A 20,884-nucleotide genomic window follows, 5' to 3' on the forward strand; every position below is an offset into this window, starting at 1 on the left:
TATGAGAGGTAGTCTTACAATACAGTGCATTTGGAAAATATCAGACCTTCACTTTTTTCAATTTTGTTATGTTGCAGCCTGATACTACAATCGTTCAAATTCATTTTTTCCCTCATTAATCTACACTCAGTACCCCATAATGACAAAGTGAAAACAGAATTTTAGAAATGTCTGTAAATTTATTAAAAAGAAAAAACTGAAATATGACATTGGCATAAGTATTCAGGCCCTTTACTCAGTACTTTGTTGAAGCACCTTTGGCAGCAATTACAGCCTCAAGTCTTTTTCGGTATGATGCAACAAGCTTTTTATACCTGGATTGGGGGATTTTCTGCCATTCTTCTTTGCAAATCCTCTCAAGCTCAATCAGGTTGGATGGGGACCATCGGTGGACAGCCATTTCCAGGTCTCTCCAGAGATGTTCAATAGGGTTCAAGTCAGGGCTCTGGCTGGGCCACTCTAGGACATTCACAGAGTTGTCCCTAAGCCATTCCTGTGTTGTCTTGGCTGTGTGCTTAGGATCATTGCCATGTTGGAAGGTGAACCTTCGGCCCAGTCTGAGGTCCTGAGCGCTGTGGAACAGGTTTTCATTGAGGATATCTCTGTACTTTGCTCCATTCAGCTTTCCCTCAACCCTGACCAGTCTCCCAGTCCCTGCTGCTGAAAAACACCCCCACAGCATGATGCTGCCATCACCATGCTTCACTGCTGGGATGGTATTGGGCAGGTGATGAGCAGTGCCTGGTTTCCTCCAGACATAACATTTAGAATTGAGGCCAAATAGTTCAATCTTGGTTTCACCAGACCAGAGAATCTTGTTCCTCACAGTCTGAGAGTCCTTCAGGTGCTTTTTTGCAAACTCCAAGCAGGCTTTCATGTGTTTTGCACTGAGGAGAGGCTTCCATCTAGCCACTCTGCCATAAAGCCCAGATTGGTGGAGGGCTGCAGTGATAGTTGTCCTTCTGGAACTTTGTCCCATCTCCACACAGGATCTCTGGAGCTCAGTCAGAGTGACCATCAGGTTCTTGGTCACCTCTCTTACTGAGGCTCTTCTCCCCTGATTGGTCAGTTTGGCTGGGCGACCAGCTCTTGGAAGAGTCCTGGTTGTGCCAGACGTCTTCCATTTGAGAATTATGGAGGCCACTGTGCTCTTGGGAACCTTCAGTGCAGCAGAAATTTTTTTGTAGCCTTCCTCAGATCTGTGCCTTACAATAATCCTGTCTCTGAGCTCTGCAGGCAGTTCTTTGACCTCATGGCTTTTGCTCTGATACAGTATGCATTGTCAGCTGTGAGGCCTTCTATAGAGAGCTGTGTGCCTTTCCAAATCATGTCCAATCAATTTAATTTACTACAGGTGGATTCCAGTCAAGGTGTAGAAATAGCTCAGCAAGGATCAAGAGAAATGGGAGACACCTGAGCTAAATTTCAAGTGTTGTTGCAAAGGTCTGAATACTTATGCCAATGTGATATTTCAGTTTTTCCTTTTTAATAAATTTACAGACATTTCTAAAATTCTGTTTTCACTTCGTCGTTATGGGGTACTGAGTGTAGATTAATGAGAAAAAAAATGAATTTGAACTAATGTAGTATCAGGCTGCAACATAACAAAATTGAAAAAAGTGAAGGGGGTTTGAATACTTTCTGAATGCACTGTATATAAAAAGGAAGTTCTCTGCCCCTGGTTTGTGTCATTGACTTTTCTTCCTCTGTTGATTCCTCTTCCTTTTGAAAATTATATTGTGAGCTTCTGAAGCACAGAAGCATTTTCTCACTTCTGCCAGTTAAGCTCTGCAAAATGCTGCATGGAGAATCTGAAATATCTAATTTTTTAAAAATGTGGAGATGCATGTAGTTACAATCACTTAAGATTCATGGGAAATTTTCAGAAGTGAAGTAACAGCTGACTGAAACAAAAAGAACCGTCTGCTATGACTGTTAGAAGGATGGCTCCATACAGTACTGAACATGACTGAGGCGCTAGTTCTACTGATCTTTCTCCATAGAACCACCTTTTATAGCAAATCTGCATAGAGAATCATTGCTGGAATATCTATGTCTGAATCCACAACACACATAACCAGGTCAGGTAAAGAACAAGCAGATGCATGTACACAAGATGCTAACCTTAATTAATGCTAATCTTGATTGGTTTTAGGTTTGGTTGCTGGAGGCTAGCATTTTACAGAAGCCCAGCCTGTTTGGTTAATTTGTGGTACAGTGCCTTGTGCAAAACAAGAAAAAGAGTTAATTCAGCAAGCAGGCTAACTGTATTGCGTGAGCACAACCTGTAACAGCTGTGCAAGGGTTTTGCAGAGAATAATTTTTTCTCTTCTTTATTTTAGTTCATCCCTTAGAGCTTACACTGCTTAGGAACCAAGTTACCATAACTAGACTGGGAAATGCCATAGAGAACAATATCCACATACCTTTGTTGGGTATTCCAGAGGAGGTTGTTCCTGAACTTTACACTCAAGGCTGGGTGCATGGCAGCAGGAAGCATGCACCATCGCATCTCCTTGGCCTACACAGTGGGCCCGACCACTGTCTGCCCGCTGTACAGCTCTGATGTTGCCATTGATATCTCCAGCCAGAGAATGTGTGCTGCAGCCTGCCAGTGTAGATCATATTAGGGCATTTTGTTCAGTGGTATTTTTAAGGAGATTCATCTGAAGTATATACATGAGTATCACTGACAGCTAATGATACTGGTTTTTGTATGTAACTATAGGATCAGAAAATAAATGGTGGAATGGAAGAAGCTCTTGGTATCTGCACAATATGATGTCTATTCCTTCCAGTTCATATGAGCAGGGTTATACCTTAAGTTCTTTTCGCTCCACATATTGTCTATAAATAGCATGTTTGGTAGGACAAAGATGGGATTCCCATTCTGCTGGAACCCCATCAACAAAGCATTGTTCCATAGTAGCTCTTTTTGTCAGCCAGAATGGCCAAAGCAATCAGTTATTGCTCCTGAAAAGATTATACAATGGCATGGCATAAACCTTGCACAAGGTTATTTTTGCAGGCAATTTTGTCTGACAATGTCCAATACCAATCTAGAACACTCTGAGGAAATGTACAAGCTTGCTTGGTGTTTCTTACAATCCTTTATAAGCAAGTGCTGTGCCAAGCCAAAAAGGCACTTCAGAATGGGTGCTGGCATGCATGCCACACTGTGGACTCTACCTTAAAGAAACTCGGGCTGCATGGTTGCTACGTGATCCCAGAATGTCTCAGTTAAGACAGCCCCAAGAGGGTGCAGCAAATAAAATGTAGTACATCCTTCATTCTTTGTATTCTCACATGTAAAATCCTTAGGAAAGGGAAAATAAAACTACCAACTTAGTTTATGAATTTTTGCAAAGGGTGCAAAGAATATTCTAATATTTTCACAGTGGACCAGATGGGAAATGCCAGGCATGTAACACAAGGCAAATAGGAAGCCCAGAACAAGCTCAAACCAGGATCAACTGTATCATTAACCAGCTTAAGTGGTCACTTAAGGTGGCAAATGCTAGAAGTTGACATCAAGAAGTGGGAAGCAGGAATTGTAAGCTTTGGCTTGTGTTGTGCTGCTAAAGCTAGTCTGCTGCCAATTGCATACTGTTACCACACAGTCCTGATGTGCTAATAGTATCTTATGCACAGAAGACCTCTTTCAGTGCTACAAGACAACTTATACATAAAGATGCCTCTACATCATACATTTTGCTTCTGTAATTACTATCATCACAGCTGTCATCACATACCTGTCAAAACATGGCTATCTTTGGTGCAGCTAACACTTTTCATGGCTATGCCCTCTGTGGTCTGTGAATGGCTATTAACCTGGCAGTCAGCCTTGGGCCAAATGCAACATCTGGCTATAGCATAGACACCTTGGCCTCGAAATCTGTTGTGAGCCACACACTCCTTCCTGCCTCCATAATCCTAGTATTCAGAAAAAACAACAGTGAGAGCAAGGTACAGGGAATGCCATCAAATCTGATTTTTATATCTTGCTGAGATGCAAATCTACGTATAAAATTAATTAAAATTAAATAGCAAACTACACCATTCTTGCCCTTGAGCATTACCTCAATGTGCTCTCCTCGCTGCTTGCCATTCTTTGATAAACTTGAGCAGCTGAACATGTCTTCATTGCTGTTGCACTGGGCAACAGCTGTGGCTGCACTGGTTGAGTCAGACAAGGAAGACCACACAGAGCGACAATACAGCTGTTCCTCTGAAAGAGAGTGGCTGATGGTCACCACTAAGGACTAGCAGAATCCCATTTGTTTAGGACTATTTCCAGCCTTTATGATTTCTGTAGTTCAATCACTTGGAAAGATCATATCTTCAAGAAATACATTGTGCTAACACACATAGTTACTGAATAAGTCACAATGGCCATAAACCAGAGGTGCTGAACTTTGGGGGTAAAATGCCTAGTTTGTGTTTGCATTATTTTAACCCTGATAACACTGAAATAAAGGCAGGAATTAGTGTCCTAAGCCCCCCCCCCCCCCCCAACAACATTCTCCAAATGCCAAAGAGGACCAAAAGTTTTAACTTCACCTTGTATAGTGGATAAAGAGAATGGCCTTGAAGGACAGATGGCAGATCCACTGCCAAGGTAATGATCAGATAAATTAAACTTGAGTCCAGGCCAAGAAGTAATTTGCAAAAACACCTCAGACAGTTTCCCACCCCAGCCCCATTCTCATGAAGGTAAAAGAGGGAGGAAAGATAGCACATTCAGGGTTGCAAGATTCTGTTGCTGTAGCTGTTCTAATAAAAGCTTAGATCTGCATAGTGTCTGTTTCTTAGTCTGGCCTACCTAGTAGGGCTGACATCTAGTGACATCGCTATATCACAGACACATCTTCTGTGATCCCCAAGGAGGACTGATGGCAAAGGTGGAAAAGCTTGGCCATTCTTGCCATAAAACAAGATTTAAAAATTGTAAAGATTGGATTCACATGATACTTAAAGCTAAAATTAAACAAATCACATTGTAGTTGAGCACAATACATGAATAAAACCATTGCAAAGAACTGATTGAGGACCATTAGGGTTGCAAAATTGGCCATTTGGAGGTAGCAGATTAGTTGCGATTTGATTTGATTTGATTTCTATTCTGCCTTTCTATTCTAGCAAATATATTTCAATATCCAAAAGGCAGAGTTTTTTAAAAAATTAAATCAATTTTTTAAAGTTACAAATATAGATTAAAATTAACAGTAAAATAGGTACAAAAAAATTAACAGTTAAAAGACTGGTGAAAGAGGTTAACAGATTTTCTAAAGAGAGAGAGTGGGTCCAAATATATATATTGCAATACAATTTGGACTTGATAAATGTGCGATGACTGAAGTAAAGAAAGTAAAATCTTTAACTCACAAGAAAGTATTCAACTCTTAAATGAAACAAGTATCAATGGTCTAGCACCTGACTAAATTTATAAATATTTGGGAATTTTGAAAACATCAGATATTTTGTACAATAAAAAGAAAAATATTGTAAACTCAAAATAATGCAAGAGGTTAAAGAAAATCCTGAAGTCTAATCTAAATGGTGGAAACAGCCAACTCCTGGGCAATATCAATAATGAGATCTACCACAGCAATATTCAACTAAACTTAGATGAACCTTGTTAATCTTGACAGCAAATCAGAAAATTGATGCCTATGAATAATGCCCTATACCCTCCTACTGTTATTGACAGATTATATCTTCCAAGGAAGACTGGTGGGCTAGCACTTATTACAGGTAAAATAGAGGAAGAGAAACAAAGGCTTAATGATTACATCAAGACAATAACAAAGCTTTATTGAAAGAAACTCAGAAAGAAAGGCTATTTGCACAAATGGAATCTCAATGACTATAAAAAGCAGCAGCTTGAAATGAGGTTAGAAAATTGGAAAATCAAACCAATATCTTCCTTGAAAGATATGAAGGAAAATTCATGCAGCAAATCATGGCAGTGACTTAAGAATGATGTATTAAAAAAGGGAAATAGAAGAAATGCTTTTTATTGCCCAAGAACAAGCACTACATACAAAAATCACCAAGGCAAAAGCAGAAAAGATCAGTTTAGATAGTAAATGCCAATTGTGCCAAGGATGAAACCACTGGCCATGTAATAACTGGATACAGAAAAATCACAAAGACTGATTACAAAAAAGGCATGCTTGAGTTGGGAAAATATCACACTGGCATTTCTGTCAAGAGTACAGATTCACCATCAATTAAGAATTACTGGAAACCGGAAATTGCAGATAACATCACTGAAAATCACAGGGCAAAAATTTTATGGGATTTTAAAGTTCAGACTGATAACTCTTGGAACATAATACACCACCCATTACTGTCTTTGTAAAGAATCATGTTTGGTTTATTGATGTATTCATTCCATGAGGTAGTAATGTTGAAGACAAGAAATCAGAAAAGATTACAAAATGTGGAGATTTGCAAATATAGATCACAAACATTTGGAAGAAGTCAACAGTGGTATCAATTATTGGGGCACTAGGTGCAATATCATAAGAACTTAGAAATAATTTGGATTGCCTAAATTTAGAACAACTTACAACAGACCAACCACAACCGACAGTACTGTTGAGCATCTCATACCCAGATATTATCTTTACAATATCCAAGATCTTGGTAGAGCTCAAATCATGAAGAACATGTTGTGACACGTGATTAATGGAATTGGGATAAGAATAAGAATAATTGGCAGTCACTAGAAATAAGAAGCAAAACTGTGCTTGGCTGTAAAAAAACATTCAAAATATAAATTGGGGCAATAGTTTTATTAGGCCAATTCAATGTCATGGAATAGTCTTCTAGTTTCTGAGGATTTTGCCCAATGAAGACAGTAAAAAAATTGCTCCAGGCTTAGAGTCCATATTCAGTTATAATCAGGTTGAATAGGAAGCAGCTAAATTCAAATAGCCAGTTTGGTGTAGTGGTTAAAGGCACCAAACTAGAACCAGGAGACCATGAGTTCTAGTCCTGCCTTAGGCATGAGTCACCTGGGTGACTTTGGGTCAGTCTCTCTCAGTCCCTGGAAGGAGGCAATAGCAAACCACTACCAAAAATATTGCCAATAAAACTACATGGACTTATCTAGGCAGTTGCCAGGACCCAAGACTGGCTTGAAGACACAAAAAAAGTTCACATATGGTTCTGAGGTCCTGATGTTGGAATTCTCTGTTAGAAGTAGCCTATTTGCAGATGTTCTGACTTTTACTTAGTTCACAGGCATAGCACTTTAAGAAGCTGTTAGCGAAAGGCTGGTATCAGACAGGTATCTGTCTTTGTTTCCTTCAGCAGGAAACAAAGGACACTGTGTTAAGCTCTTTCTGTCTAGCACAAGTTAAGCGGAAGATGGCCCATCTAGTGGTTTTGCTTGCTTATGTAGGCCAAGGACCTGTATGTAGCTCACAAAGAGCACCAAAGTTCATTATTAGCATAGTTAAAAACACATCCAGAGGTGGGACGCATAGTTCATTAAGTGCACCCCCCAAGATGGAGAATAAGGAAATTAGGGAGTTCCGTATGGCAACTGCAAGAAAGCCCACCTAGTAGGTTGACATGATCATGCTTGCCAATGAGATTGTATCTAATGTTGTAGAGAATGCTATAAAATGTAGCCCACTGAACTCGGTGGGCGCGCTTTTTGCTGGGCACAGCCCCTGTGCACCTCTCTCTGCCTCTGTATAGAAATAAAGAGTTTCTCTTCCCCTCGACTCTGTGTGGACATTGGCTCTCTCACGCCAGGTGAACAAACTTAGCCAGACTTCTGGCCAACAGTTATACCAGGATCTGAGATGTTCGGGACTGTACGAATGAAGATATCAACAGGTCACTCACCTGCTACCAGTTTGGACGGAAGCCCAGCCACTCTGTTTGGTGTTAACAGCCTCTGGTCTTCTGGAAACCAAGCCTCATTCATAAGATTTTTGACAGAAAAGTGGATCAGTCTTTGTCTCAGCTCAGAGATGGACAGAGCAGGGTTGGCATTCAGAATCATGGCTGCAATACCTAGGACAACAAGCAACCCTCTTCTGCATTATCCCCCCAAAATACTATACACATATGAAGCTGGATTAGGTGATGTATTTTTACAATTTATATTTGTATAATTTTATGAACGCCCTAGACAACATACTGCAAAATCATATTGTATGCATGTGTGGTTTTTTTAAAGGAAGTTCAAATGATACTGATTGTTGCTTGGCTGGATCTGAGGCACCAGAATACAAATGCAGACTTTCCCCGCAACTCTTATGCCCAAGCTGCTGCTCAGTTTGACTTTCTGGCTTCCTTGAAAAAAATCATCCTCAAACCCTCCTGCCTGAATCAGGGATGATGTATGTGTGTGTGCACGTTTGAATAATATAAGCAAGGACCAACGATGGTCTTCAAATACTAATTTGAATTAATGCTCCAGTAACATTTCCGTGTACTTCAGAGTTACACCAGTCTTTATCCACATGGCTTAAAAGGTTACATATGTGGATATCCTCTGTTTTCATGGTTTCTTCCCATTCTCGTGTGTTTCTGCTTTGTGATTAAAGCTCATAATAAATTAATGGACAATAAATGTTTTATCAGGCCAGTTTGATTTAAAACACTGGCAGCTTTCAATCAAATAGTTTTCTTCCTATGCCTGAATGTGCTCAGAAAAGTGACTATGGTGTTGGATTTATATAGATATATAGAGGCCTTTCCATCAACAAAAAGTCCCCATCCCATTCTCAGTTAAATGTTACTCTGGATCCTAAAAATCAGTTCAGTTTCTCACAAGTCAGTTTCATTATGGGCTTAAATATCTCCCATGGAAACCAATGGGATCAAGAAATACTAACCTTGCTTAGCTTGATTGCAGAATACAGACAGAATTACTTAGCTGTCCCTGTGGCTCTTCTAAAATAAGACAAGGTAAAAGTAGGCAAAGGTTTTCAACTTCTTTAAGCAATCCGTTGGCCCCATAGAACATAGTTGCAGTGAAAATGCACAAGTTGTACCAGTTTAATTAGATGTCCTGACACACTGCTGGGCATTGCAAAGATGGGAATAGCAGTTGCTTTGTTCTTGTAGCTCCTGGAGCTAACCAAGGTGATGCAAACAATTGTGTGATCTTTTGCTCATTCTTTAAGAACAAAAAAAGGCATCTTTAAGCCCTGATAGGCTTAATATTTCAATGTTACCTTCCTTAGCCCAAATGCAAATAAATAAATAAATTCTACCCCTGCTTCTTCCACTGACATCAATGCATTACTCCCGTGCCCTGCCATGGCCCACAGGAGCTGAAAAGATACTTTTAAAAACTGCAGCCACAGCTCCAAGCAGAGTTTTCCCCTCCTTTCAGTTGCCATTTTGGCTCAAGAATTTGCTGTGAGCACAAACCTTAATCCTCAAAAGCTGCCTCCTTCATTTCAAGGGCCAGAGCCACCAGTGAGTCTGTGAAAGAAGCAGAGAAGCTTCTGTTCCCAATGAACTCACTGGAAATGTCCACATTTCTTTTCGGTACTCTGTTTGCTGCTTAAGACGTGTTTATTTCTTCTCCTAATTGTAACTACAAATTATTCAGCCATCTGGGACATCTTTCCTCCAGTTGATTCCACTGTCTATTCTCAACAACTTGTGTTACATACCCAAACACTTTTTTTTATCCCTCAAGCTATATCTTTTATTTCTGCAGAGGTAGGGGGAATCTATATTTTAAAAGCACAGCAAGTCCTCCTCAGGCTGCATGTAGCCATTTAATGGGGAGATATGAGGCTGAGAGAAGTTACTGCTTAACTGAGCTCAGCCAGCCTGGGGCCAGATCATCTGTAAACCATGCCACTATCAAAATATCACTCGCACTCACAAACACACCATCCTTCCCAACCACTTGAAGGCATAAGGCTGTACTTGTACAAAGCTGCTGGAACAGACTCAAGTTTTATGCATGTACGCAGAGAGAGAAGGAGAAGAGAAGAATGAGCATGCAAAAGGGAAAGTTTGTGGTGATCTCAGAAGTCTTTTCTTATAATGGTACTCCACTGGAATCAAACCTGAAGGGAAAAACACCAGGGCTGTTGTTTTGCCCACCTGTGCAACACCCAAGAATGTGGGAGGACAGCCAATAAACTGGTACAACCTGTACATTTTCATTACCTCTATATTTTATGGGGCCAGTGGATTGATTAAGGATGTTGTAGACTTTTGCTTGTATTTCCCTTTGTCTTGTTTTGGAAGAGCCTCAGGTGCAGCTGAGTGAGTTTGTCTGGGATCAAGCGCAAAAGTGCGCTAAATTACAACTGACCAATTGGGATAAAGAAAAAATAAACACAAATACGTTTCTTAAATATAAATGTAGCAAAGAGAAATAGTTAAAATAGTTGATTAAATTACAATACAAATTTTTAAAAATCCAACCCAGATCCTTAATAAAATAACTATAATTGGTTGAAGTACCAACAACCAAAGATCTTCATGAGCGGCATGTTGGCTAACACAGAAGATGCACTTGTTTTTATCTATGTTTATACTGTATAGCCGCATCTCCCTTGTTAGTCAGCTTGAAAATAGAACCTAAGTAGGAAGTTATATATCCCAGCAGGAATCAAATCTAATTATACAGAAAAAAAAATAAAGTATTGTTCTAGAACACTGTTCTATAGGTTTGGATTTTGTAAATCTGAGAGTCTATTTTTAATGAAGTTGAAAAAAGACTTGTTTTTCACTCATGGAAATCTCATCATGCCTGTCTCAAAGTCACTGAGCAGAGCATACATTACGGATAGTTCCTCCTGAGAAAAGCTCATTGTAATAAAGACAAGCTAAGCAACTTGCTGGACTTTTCATATTTCTGTCATAAAATATTACCTGCGATGTGGGCAGCTGCTTGGGATGTCCCACTCTGCGATGTGAAGCAGGTGCTGCAATCACTAGAGGGGCCAATGATATCATCTCCAGGAGCAAACACATCTACGCAACGCCCAAAGTTGGTTCCCAAAGTCCCCATAGATGCAGGCTGGTCTTGGGCATTGGTTGCTCCGACTGTAATAACCTACAATAAGGCAGCATCTTGTCAGCCCTGACCAAATAGTAGATACAGAATGTCAAAATCATAGGGTTGGACCTATGAACAAATAGGCTTCTCCCATTCCGTGTCTGGATCCAGCAAAGACATCTACTTTTAAGGAAAGGGAGGGAAGATATTCTTCACCAGCTCTTCTTGCTTTTGTCATTCTTCATGTTGCTCCAGTAGCTTCTCTAAGCCTTTTAGAGCATTTTTTTCAAGAACCAGGAGGACTGTTGAAGGAAGGAAGGATCACAAAGACTGATTCCTTGTCATCTTCCTCCAGCTCCAGCATAGTTCCACTATGTGTTATTCTTCCTCCATAGTTGGAGGGAGACTTGTTGGCCATTTAGCCTAACTCTATTCAATGTAATAAATGCAAAGCTAAAATCCTCTACAATGACTCTTCAATCCCTGCTTTTCCACCAAGAGAAAGCCTCCCTATCTTCCTAGATAACTGATTTTCTTGACTGAACTGATCAGAGGTGTGTAGCTACACAGGAAAATGTCACACAGAAATACCAAAAATATTGTGCAATTATTATTTCATGCTTTTCTCTTTCCACTCAAAATCTAGTTTTTTCTAAAATATCACCTAGAGAATTGGTGTGTAAGCATTCCCCATTAGATGATTCCTTGAGAGGACTATAACATAAAAAGGGAACCAAATAAATTGGCTTAGATTAAGTCTGTCTATCTGGCCCAGCTAGCTCACAACCACTGATTCAGCAGCAGCTCTCCAGAATTTCCAGATATGGTTCGAAAAAGCTCCTGACTGAAATTCTGTTGCCAAGTATTTAACCTGGGATCTTCTGCAGGAAAAGTATGTTGACATCATGAAATTAAAATCCCTTCCCTAAAGAATCCATTATCCCAGGCAAATTCCTTTCCGGGTACTACCTAAACCTGATCTTGCATTCTTTCATTATCAGAAAAGACTGCATGATTTTAATTATACTGAGGATACAAGTATCAGACAGTTCCTTCACTGCCCTGAAATTCTGGCACTCCACTTAAGCTTGGCCAGCTTCACACAAACACAAATATTTGTATTACATCAGGGCACTCCAGAGGAACATTCATGCCGGATTAAAATAAAGTGCAAAGGGGACTGTGGGACCAAATAGGCTAGCTCTACTCTCTATTGTGGTTACGTACCACAATCACATGTATCACCACCAAACCGACAACAGAAACACAGCATCTGGGCATTTAGGCAGCTAGAGAAAGGACCACGTGGAAGACTGCATAAGCCAGTGTCCTGCTGACATCTTGGCACTCTACAAGCATACAGAAGACCTGATCCACACCATCCACACACATAGGCAGCAGGGAAGTGTTTCCACTGTAATACGTGACAGCCAGAGAGAGTGGTATAGGTGAGGCTTCATAATTTTCCTCATCTTTTCATATGCTAAATGAGGTGGTGCATGTGATCCATCACTGAATGTGTCAACTGAAAAACCCTGCATTTAAGGCAACGTCAGCAGGTAACAGGCAGATCCTGATGAGCTGAACTGGAGTCTTGCTGATCACAAACAATTTCTGGACCATTTTCCCATGGGTTTTGGGCTGAAAGGAAGACCTCATTCTCTACTTACCTCTGGTTCTGCTGCTGGGGAGTACAGGCAAGCATCGTCTTTGTAGTTGCCTGCTGCAGCTATCATGACCACCCCCATCTGCACCATCAGGCGACAGGCGGCATTCAGGATGCGGCTGTAGCTGCCGGCCAAGGGGAGCAAAACAACCAGAGGACTGTAGGGCTGGACAGCCAGGGTCCTTTTAATGAATTCCAGCCCTGGAGGGCAAAGGCCAAAGAACTTAGCATACTTCCCCCCAAAGCGTGTTACCCCATTGCATCTCTTTTACTCAGTAGAAATTCCCAATTGAAAGATACAAGCAGGAAGAGCATTCTGGCTCTTTTTTCAAAGGTGATTCTCCATACTTTCTTTCCCAGCAAGAAAGATGCAGAAAGGAATAAAGTCCCGGGGAACACAGAAAGCCCAGAAAGAAACCATGTAAATCTGAGAAATAATTTCTTTCTTTTTCCACCTTTTAAAAGTAAAAAACAAATCAAACTCGTATCTTAAACCCTGACCAGATATATGCATGCATTTATGAAAAGATAATGAATAAGCACCATTTAATTGTTTGTTTCCCAGACAATGCTTGGAAAAAGCACTTTTCAAATTAGAGCCTCTCCACCAGCACATACATCCCCCTTTCCTTTCAGAAGTTAAGATTATTCTAACATCAGCCAAATGTATTTGCCCCTTTCCTTTCTCTGACCTTCAACCACAGTGCCCAACAAACACTTTTAATAAACTCCAAATCTTGCAACTAGTCTAAAACCTTGCTTGACTCAACACAGATATTAAAGGTATTAATCCTTTCTAATGGAACCTGATTCCTAGTGAGCACACAGATAGATGCATGTGGCTTTTGGAGGCTACAACACAGAAGTGGTTTGCCATTGCTTTCTTTTGGGGCCTATTTCCAAACACTGTCCAATTATTTACAGGGAGTCCTCGAGTAACGACTGCAACTGCAACTGGTACTGGGATTGCTGTCGCTAAGCGATGCGATCATAAAGCGTGACGTCACTCGACCGCATCACTTAGTGACGGCAATCCAGGCAGTCCCAGTTGTCATGATAACCCAAGATGTGTGAGTCATTAAGCAGGAAGCGGAGGGAGTCCCAGGTAAGGAGCGTGGGGGTGCCGCAGGGGGGTTGGGGAGGGGGTGTTTGGTGTGGCACAAGCTCAGAAAGGCCAGGGAAAGAGGGCACAGGGTGCATGTGATCACAGGGAGTCTGTGGAAAGAGGACACAATATTGTATTTATATTAAAGCAACATTCAGTCAAAAATAGGTATTAGGAGAAAGAGTATACTGTAGAAATACTTTATGTAACATTCTTTGCAAAAATGCACACCTACAAGCAAATAAAATTGAGAGAAGTGCTCACAAAAATGTATGACTAATTGCAAATTCATATAAAAACAAGAGGATGAATTTGATTTTGGCAAAGTTAGAAACCACACTTGCCACTACTCACCAATCAGTGTGCCGCTTACGGTGCCTTTTCCTTGGCAGTTGAGCACACGGAGGCTGCGGACGTTGGCGCCTTTGGCTACCCCAGCATCCCTTCCACTCACTACTCCTGCCATATGAGTCCCATGGCTGTCACATTTACTGGCCTGCCAGAGAGCATAAATGCAAAGTTTTGTGCCTATTGCAAGCCCAAACACTAATAATAATAATAATAATAATAATAATAATAATAATAATAATAATAATAATTTGAATTTATAAATCAAACAGCAGTCAAGGCAACTCTCAACTAGCAAAATTAAAAGTAAACTAGAGTTTAATTATAGGTATTAATGAAAAACATTTTAAGACTCATCCACCTGACATTCTTGCCCAGTGCATCAGTTCCTAGGAGGAACAAGTACCTGAACCTGGAACCTCTACATTCTGGATGGAGAAAGAAATGCCAAACAACAGATGATTCCAATATCTTGGGCAGAGAGAAAGAGTTATAGCCAACTCTACCTATCACCCATTTCCCAAATGATTCACTTCACCAGCATATTCTAATGAAGGAATAAAACCCATAACAGATTTAATTAGATACAATGGGTCCAGGGAGGCACCATCATAGATGCATGATCCAATACATTTCCATGAAGTGCTCTAAGGAGTTAAGAATTAGGTTTGTTATTACTGATTGGGTTTTGACACTATAACTATAAAAGTAGAACCTAGTCAACCTTTATGAACCAGATGTTCCAGATGTATGGAAATTACCACTCCTGGAATCTCCTGCCACCAGAAAAAAATGTACCTACCTGGCGGTGAAAGCGAGTGCCATCTTCGTCAGGGACATTCTCAAACTCAGTCACAAATACTCTGCCTTCTATTTCCCGATGTGTGCTCTGGACACCAGTATCTAGCAGATAAACCTCAACCAGTTCACCAGTATCTACAGAGAGAATCAATGATACCAGAAGGATATGTCCAAGATGCTTATTGCAATAATTAAATGCTTTTCTCATTTTAATTTGTTTGCCAATATTCAGGGAGATCAAACTTGATTGTGTTGAATTCCATAATCAAATTATCCAGCCAAGTACTACAACAGTGGAAGGTCGGTCTTAATCTGAATTTATCTTGTACCTTAGCAATGGAAGGAGTTTGAAATGAGTTAAATATTGTGATCCTATATCAGAAGGTCAGACTTAAAATCTGGATAATAAAAGGTGAACTGTGGATTGCAGCCAATACATGGACATAATGTTTGCAATATAGTTTGTCACTGTGAAGCTGATTTTTAAAAAAATAGCTTGGAAGTGGGAAGGTGTGGCTGGGACTATAGCATGAATGATTTTTACTCTCTGTCCTCAACACACTTCCACTGGCAATTGGTGAAAAGTCCCCATTGGCACCAAAATGAGCCTTTCTCCAACTATGAATATTAGGAGCAGGGGAGGAAAAATGCAGTTCCAAAAAACTGTAGCAATAGTAACAGATCACTCTTCCTGCTTTCTTCTCACAATATATGCCCATTCCAACTTAACTTCCAAAAGCCCTTTTTTTCAAAAATCCTTACATAAAGTTAGCCTGCATGATCAACATTTAGCCTAAGGACAAATAAATAAAAAGAAATCTCTAAGATGACCAAGCAATTTACAAAGCACGCATAAGAACAACCCTTAAGAATCCTGCAAGCATCAGTGAATGGAGAAAATGTCCAGCTAATAAACTGTTCATTGGGGTTAACTCTGTTTCTATCACCAAGGCTTTTCAATCTGCTCTAGTCATTCCAATGTTTCCTTTTTTGTTCATATCTATTCAAAAATGTGATGTCCAAAAGCTCCAAGAGAGTTGGAAGGTCTCCAGTCTCAGGTGTTACCCTGATTAAGCTAGAACATTCTCCTCCAAATAAGGCTTTTGTTTATTTTTTAAGTCTTCCTTAAATGTATCTCCTGGAAGAGGCTAAAATGGATCAATGATTTTGAGTTTGGAGAGCAGTAGCAGTTGCCTCTGAAGGAAACAACTGTCGCATCTCTTGGACATCCTGCTGTCCATTCACTAGACTAGCAAGACTTAGTTCTATAATCCTTAATGAAGAATAAACTCAACTTGACTCAAGCTCACAGGCAGAATTTGTATCCCATTCCTCCAATTCTTGTCGGAATAAATGTCCACTGCTTTTGACAGAGGGCCTCTGTCTGCTTCTGAAAAATGTGGAAAAGATGAAAGGGGTGGCTTACTGGGGGGATTATACTCATTCAGCTCGTCCTGTTCTGGGACAATCCGGCCAAGGTTCCAGGGAATGCTCTGAGCAAACACATAAGAGTCCTCTTCTATGTAATCCACGTGTGGGAGTTTCAAAGCCTGCACAAAAGAAGCCAGAGGAAAGTGTGTGCAACTCATGCAGTAGGACTACAGTATTCTTTTTGCAGTAATTACATAAATGATGCAAAAGAAGCATGTTTATACTTGCATCCTTTTTACCCACTACACCATGAAACAACTTTTCCCTGATAGGTTGACTCTATATAGAGCCATCCCAAATACCAGAAAATAGCATGCAATTCTGCCATGCATTTTGCAATGCGTGTTTCGAACCAAGATGTAAAGCCTCTGGTGTTACAATGCAAGAAGCCCACAAGAAACTGAGAACTGAGCCTCCATTCAGTAACCAATCTCTCTATATAATATACACCTATCGGTATGCTCTGTGTTCTATACCAGTGTTTCTCAACCTTGGCAACTGGAAGATGTGTGGACTTCAACTCCCAGAATTCCCCAGCCAGCATGGCTGGCTGGGGAATTCTGGGAGTTGAAGTCCACACATCTTCCAGTTGCCAAGGTTGAGAAACACTGTTCTATACTCTAGACCAGTGGTTCACAACGTGGGCCATATGGCCTCCCAGAGGACCATACCTTATTTCTATATATACCACACACATACACACACACACACACACATGCCCACAAGCATACATGCATAGTAAGAAAACATTTCAGTGTTCTGTCTTTAGAATACTGAAGTAAAATGGCAGGAGGATAGATGACAGAATGTTAAACTGAGTAGAATTGGATAGTTAGAACAACACAGAGCAAAAGTAAAGTATTCCCAGTAATTCCTGGAAATAAAAAACCCAAAACCAAATTCTTTGTATTATGGAAAAACCTTTATTTTGAAGTACATTTTTGTAATCAAATTGTTTTTTAAGGGAATTATCCAGGCTCTTATCTAGTCCTATCAATATCTCTGAAAAAGGATCCACAACACTCTGTGATGGTCACATTATTATTTCTTTGTTTTGTATATTTGTGATGAGTAAGCAACTTTTCTTCCAGTAATCCTGCAGCTGCTGGCCCCGGTTGCTCAGCCAACAGTCCTGAGTCCTGTAGCCCACTTGTCACCAGATGTCCAGGAACTAGAACACTAGTGAGGTGTTGACCTGGGCAATGACTGATCTGGTATGGGTTTCTGTAAATTACATCTCACCATATTGTTTATGCAAGAGGCACTCGTTGTTTGGCTCCTCTGATGAGACCTATCCAGTATGGTTGAACCTCTGGCACAGCTCTTATCCTCCTCGGAGCATACAAGCCCCACAACCACTTCCAGGTAGTGCCTCACTGGGGGTTGTTGTTGTTGTTGTTATTATTATTATTATTTAAATTTATTGGCTGCCCAATTCCAATAGACTCTCACTTTTCCCCTCTCCCATCTTTTCCACAATTTCAATTAAATGCCTTGAAGGGATCAGCGGTGTTAAAATCAAATAGAGTGAAAATGTCTCCTTCAAGTAATGGGAGTCGTAATCCAGAAGGTCAAGGTTTCATACTATCCTGTTTTATCCAGGTGGGGAAATCTGTTCTGCAGAGAGTTCCATCCGAGAGTAGAAAATCTCAGTGAAGCTTGCCTTTCTTATGAATCATTTATTTCCCTTAAAAAGTTTTCCCCAAGAAGGTGCCTCCGCATGGGTTGGATTTCAATTCTCAAAATTCCCAGCCAGCTAGACCATTTGCACACCAGGTTAGGGAAGGCCATCCTCAAATGTAGTACATGAGTATATCCATTTCAGCCCACTGTCCTGTTGTGTAAGTCTTCTGACCGAGTTTGTGTACAAAGCCCATTTGGCATCAGGGAGGCATTATGCAAACATCTCTCCTCACCTGCTGGGTCTTGCACCATTATCTGAAACTTATGAAATGTTTAGACAGAATCAGCAATTGCTTAAAAAGCTCCCTGATTTTCAAGTTGCAAACAAAAGGCCTTGCAAAATGCCTCCTCTATCCATTTCCATGGGAATAAATGGGAGCTATACATTTATTTTTGTTTGTTAGATTTGTTAGATCCTATGTTTTCCCTAGAAGCTCAAGCTGGCTTACATGGGGATCTCCCTTCAGCCCTGGGAGGTAGGCAGAGCTGAGACAGACTGACTGACATGAAGTCATCCAGTGAGTTTCCACAGATGAGGGTGGACTTGAACTTGTACCCTCCCAAATCCTAGGGCTCTTCCACACACCCTCTTTGTCCCAGCTCAAAGAACAAAACCTCCTATGTGAATAGTATATATTGCATAGAAGAAAAGTCTCTGAAGAGTCAATAACCTGTTGGGCTCCAAATGGCTGGCCGCAGGACCAACCAACCCCTCCCATCTGGCTGGAGGACCCTGTACTTCCATGGCCAGTTTTGCTGTGGCTACCAGAGGTACCTCATCAGCACAACCCATATCTGGGTTTTGTTTTTGTCTTGTTCATGGCAATTCGACAAGGCAATACTGCCTTGTGGAATTTCAACCATACATATACCATACGTATACCAGGAGGACAATATTCCCATCAGCACGTAAATCAGTCTCCCACAGAAGAAATTATTTGCATTCCTTTAGAACAGCAACCAGCAATCTTCTCCTTCCTGCCACCCTTCCTGCTCTCTTTTCTCTTACTTTTGCCAGTTTAGCCCTCAAAAGACAACCTAGGAAGAAAAGCAGGAAGCAAAGCAAAGTAACAGGGTTCTTCTGACTTTCTTGCTCCATCACAATCCTACTCATCTATCCCCCATCCTCCTCACCAACATTTGACAGACTTACCCCATGTGCCATTAGCCAGGCATTCAGCCAACCCTGCAGAAGATTGGTTCTCCTGGGCTGGGAAAAAGAACCAGGGGACAATCTCTCCTGCTGCAAATGCTGAGATTAAAGGAAGAAGGAAGGCGGTGGAGGGAGGGGCTTTCCACACATCACATGCACCAAGAGAAGAAGGCGCTGCTGCTTTTTCCCAGCCCAGAAAATGAATTGCTGCCCGGAATGTAAACTGCCTGACTTTCTGCACAGGCAGCAACACCACCAGACTTGTTGAAGTGGAGGAAGTGGCAGGCCATGGGTTCTTAAAGCAACAGACTTTCCAACAGACTTTCTAAAGGATGGGAGGAAAGCACGTCAACATGGATGTGTGATATGCTCCTTATCCAACAGTGGGGCCACTAGCTAGCCATAGTACAGCTACACTGTATTGGGTGCCCCAGTATCTTAGTAACTTGTCCCTTTTCAAGGAGCTCAGGACAACTTTTTAGCATCACAATAACCTGTGAACTTGAACCAAAATGACAGCCCCATTTCTAGTTGCACAACAATGAGAAGCTGGGGTTCAATACTCAAGCCAAAGCCAAAATCAGGGGCCCTTGTTATTCCCAGCAGTTCTTTCCCAGTTTAAAACCACAGCTAATAAACTGTTAACAACAAGATCTTGACTCTATGGATACTGGAAGGTTAGCTTCTAGAGCAGTGTTTCTCAACCTTGGCCACTTTAAGATGTGAGGACTTCAACTCCCACTTTAAGATGCGAGTTTAAGTCCACCCATCTTAAAGTGGCCAAGGTTGAGAAACACTGCTCTAGAGCCTACAATCATCCTCTTCCCCTTACAAGCAGTTGCTCCCTCTTTTCCCATAGCAGATTTACATGTGATGTCCTTGTATTGGTTCCACATTTTCCCCATTTGGTTCCAGGAGTCCTCCTAGCTTATCCTGTTCATAGCAGTCCAGGCGGCTTTGAAGCAGCAACCACCCTTGTTCTTCAAAGCTACTCACCTGGCTGGGATAGAGTTTTCTCAAATTCTCAGTCATGCCCCTAGAAGCAGACTGCTCAGTTTGTTCCAACCTCCATATGGCACAAGTAGCATCCAGTGGTGTGATCAGGAGGCTCCTCCACTGAGATTGTGAAGGAGCTGTACAGGACATACTGTAGATGCCAGCAAGAACTATGTGGCTTGAGTGGAACTGTGTCTTCCATTACTGGCCACCCAAGTCACTCCTAAAAAGAAGCCCTCACAACAAGGCTGGGTAGAGCCTCATGATAGGGATAATCCAGCAAGATCTGCCACAACCAAGAGGAGGAACGATCAAACACAGGTACACTGTGGAGATTACCTATCCCTAACCCTTAAAAAAAACATAGTTTATACATACACTGCCATTGTTGCAAATATGGCTGAAGTCATAGAGATATAACTTTAATGTAACTATTCATGTCTGGTTTCTATCCATCATGGATACATGAAACTGCAGAATATCAGACCATGGATAATGAGAGGCATATATACACAAAACAATTTACCAAAGCACACAGATGTACAAGCTAAAAAAAATCTACTTTACAATGTTTTTCTATAGAAAAAAATTACTTTCTAAAAATGCAAAGGAAATTATCAAAAATCAATTAATAATGTAAAGAAACAAAGGGTAATATAAAGACTGAACACCATACCATTCAAAATGGTCAGATACAAATTTGTA

General features: G+C 40.9%; 1 protein-coding gene across 1 annotated transcript in view; it reads right to left on the minus strand.

Moving 5' to 3' along the window:
• The window catches only part of PCSK9 (proprotein convertase subtilisin/kexin type 9), a 31,416-nt gene that overhangs the window by 3,943 nt on the left and 6,589 nt on the right, over positions 1-20,884 (minus strand). Inside the window, exons 3-11 of the mRNA XM_088154334.1 lie at positions 16,343-16,466; positions 14,918-15,051; positions 14,122-14,263; positions 12,667-12,863; positions 10,870-11,053; positions 7,864-8,034; positions 4,080-4,228; positions 3,753-3,933; positions 2,427-2,608 (exon numbers count right to left, since the gene is read on the minus strand). Of these exons, the coding sequence (XP_088010460.1) occupies positions 2,427-2,608; positions 3,753-3,933; positions 4,080-4,228; positions 7,864-8,034; positions 10,870-11,053; positions 12,667-12,863; positions 14,122-14,263; positions 14,918-15,051; positions 16,343-16,466 (1,464 nt within the window). The remainder of the gene's footprint in view (positions 1-2,426; positions 2,609-3,752; positions 3,934-4,079; positions 4,229-7,863; positions 8,035-10,869; positions 11,054-12,666; positions 12,864-14,121; positions 14,264-14,917; positions 15,052-16,342; positions 16,467-20,884) is intronic.

Source organism: Python bivittatus, unplaced genomic scaffold, assembly GCF_059951505.1.
Source record: "Python bivittatus isolate LINGU-HERP-01145 unplaced genomic scaffold, Pbiv_v1 ctg000700_np1212, whole genome shotgun sequence".
In the NCBI taxonomy this organism is placed as follows: Eukaryota; Metazoa; Chordata; class Lepidosauria; order Squamata; family Pythonidae; genus Python; species Python bivittatus.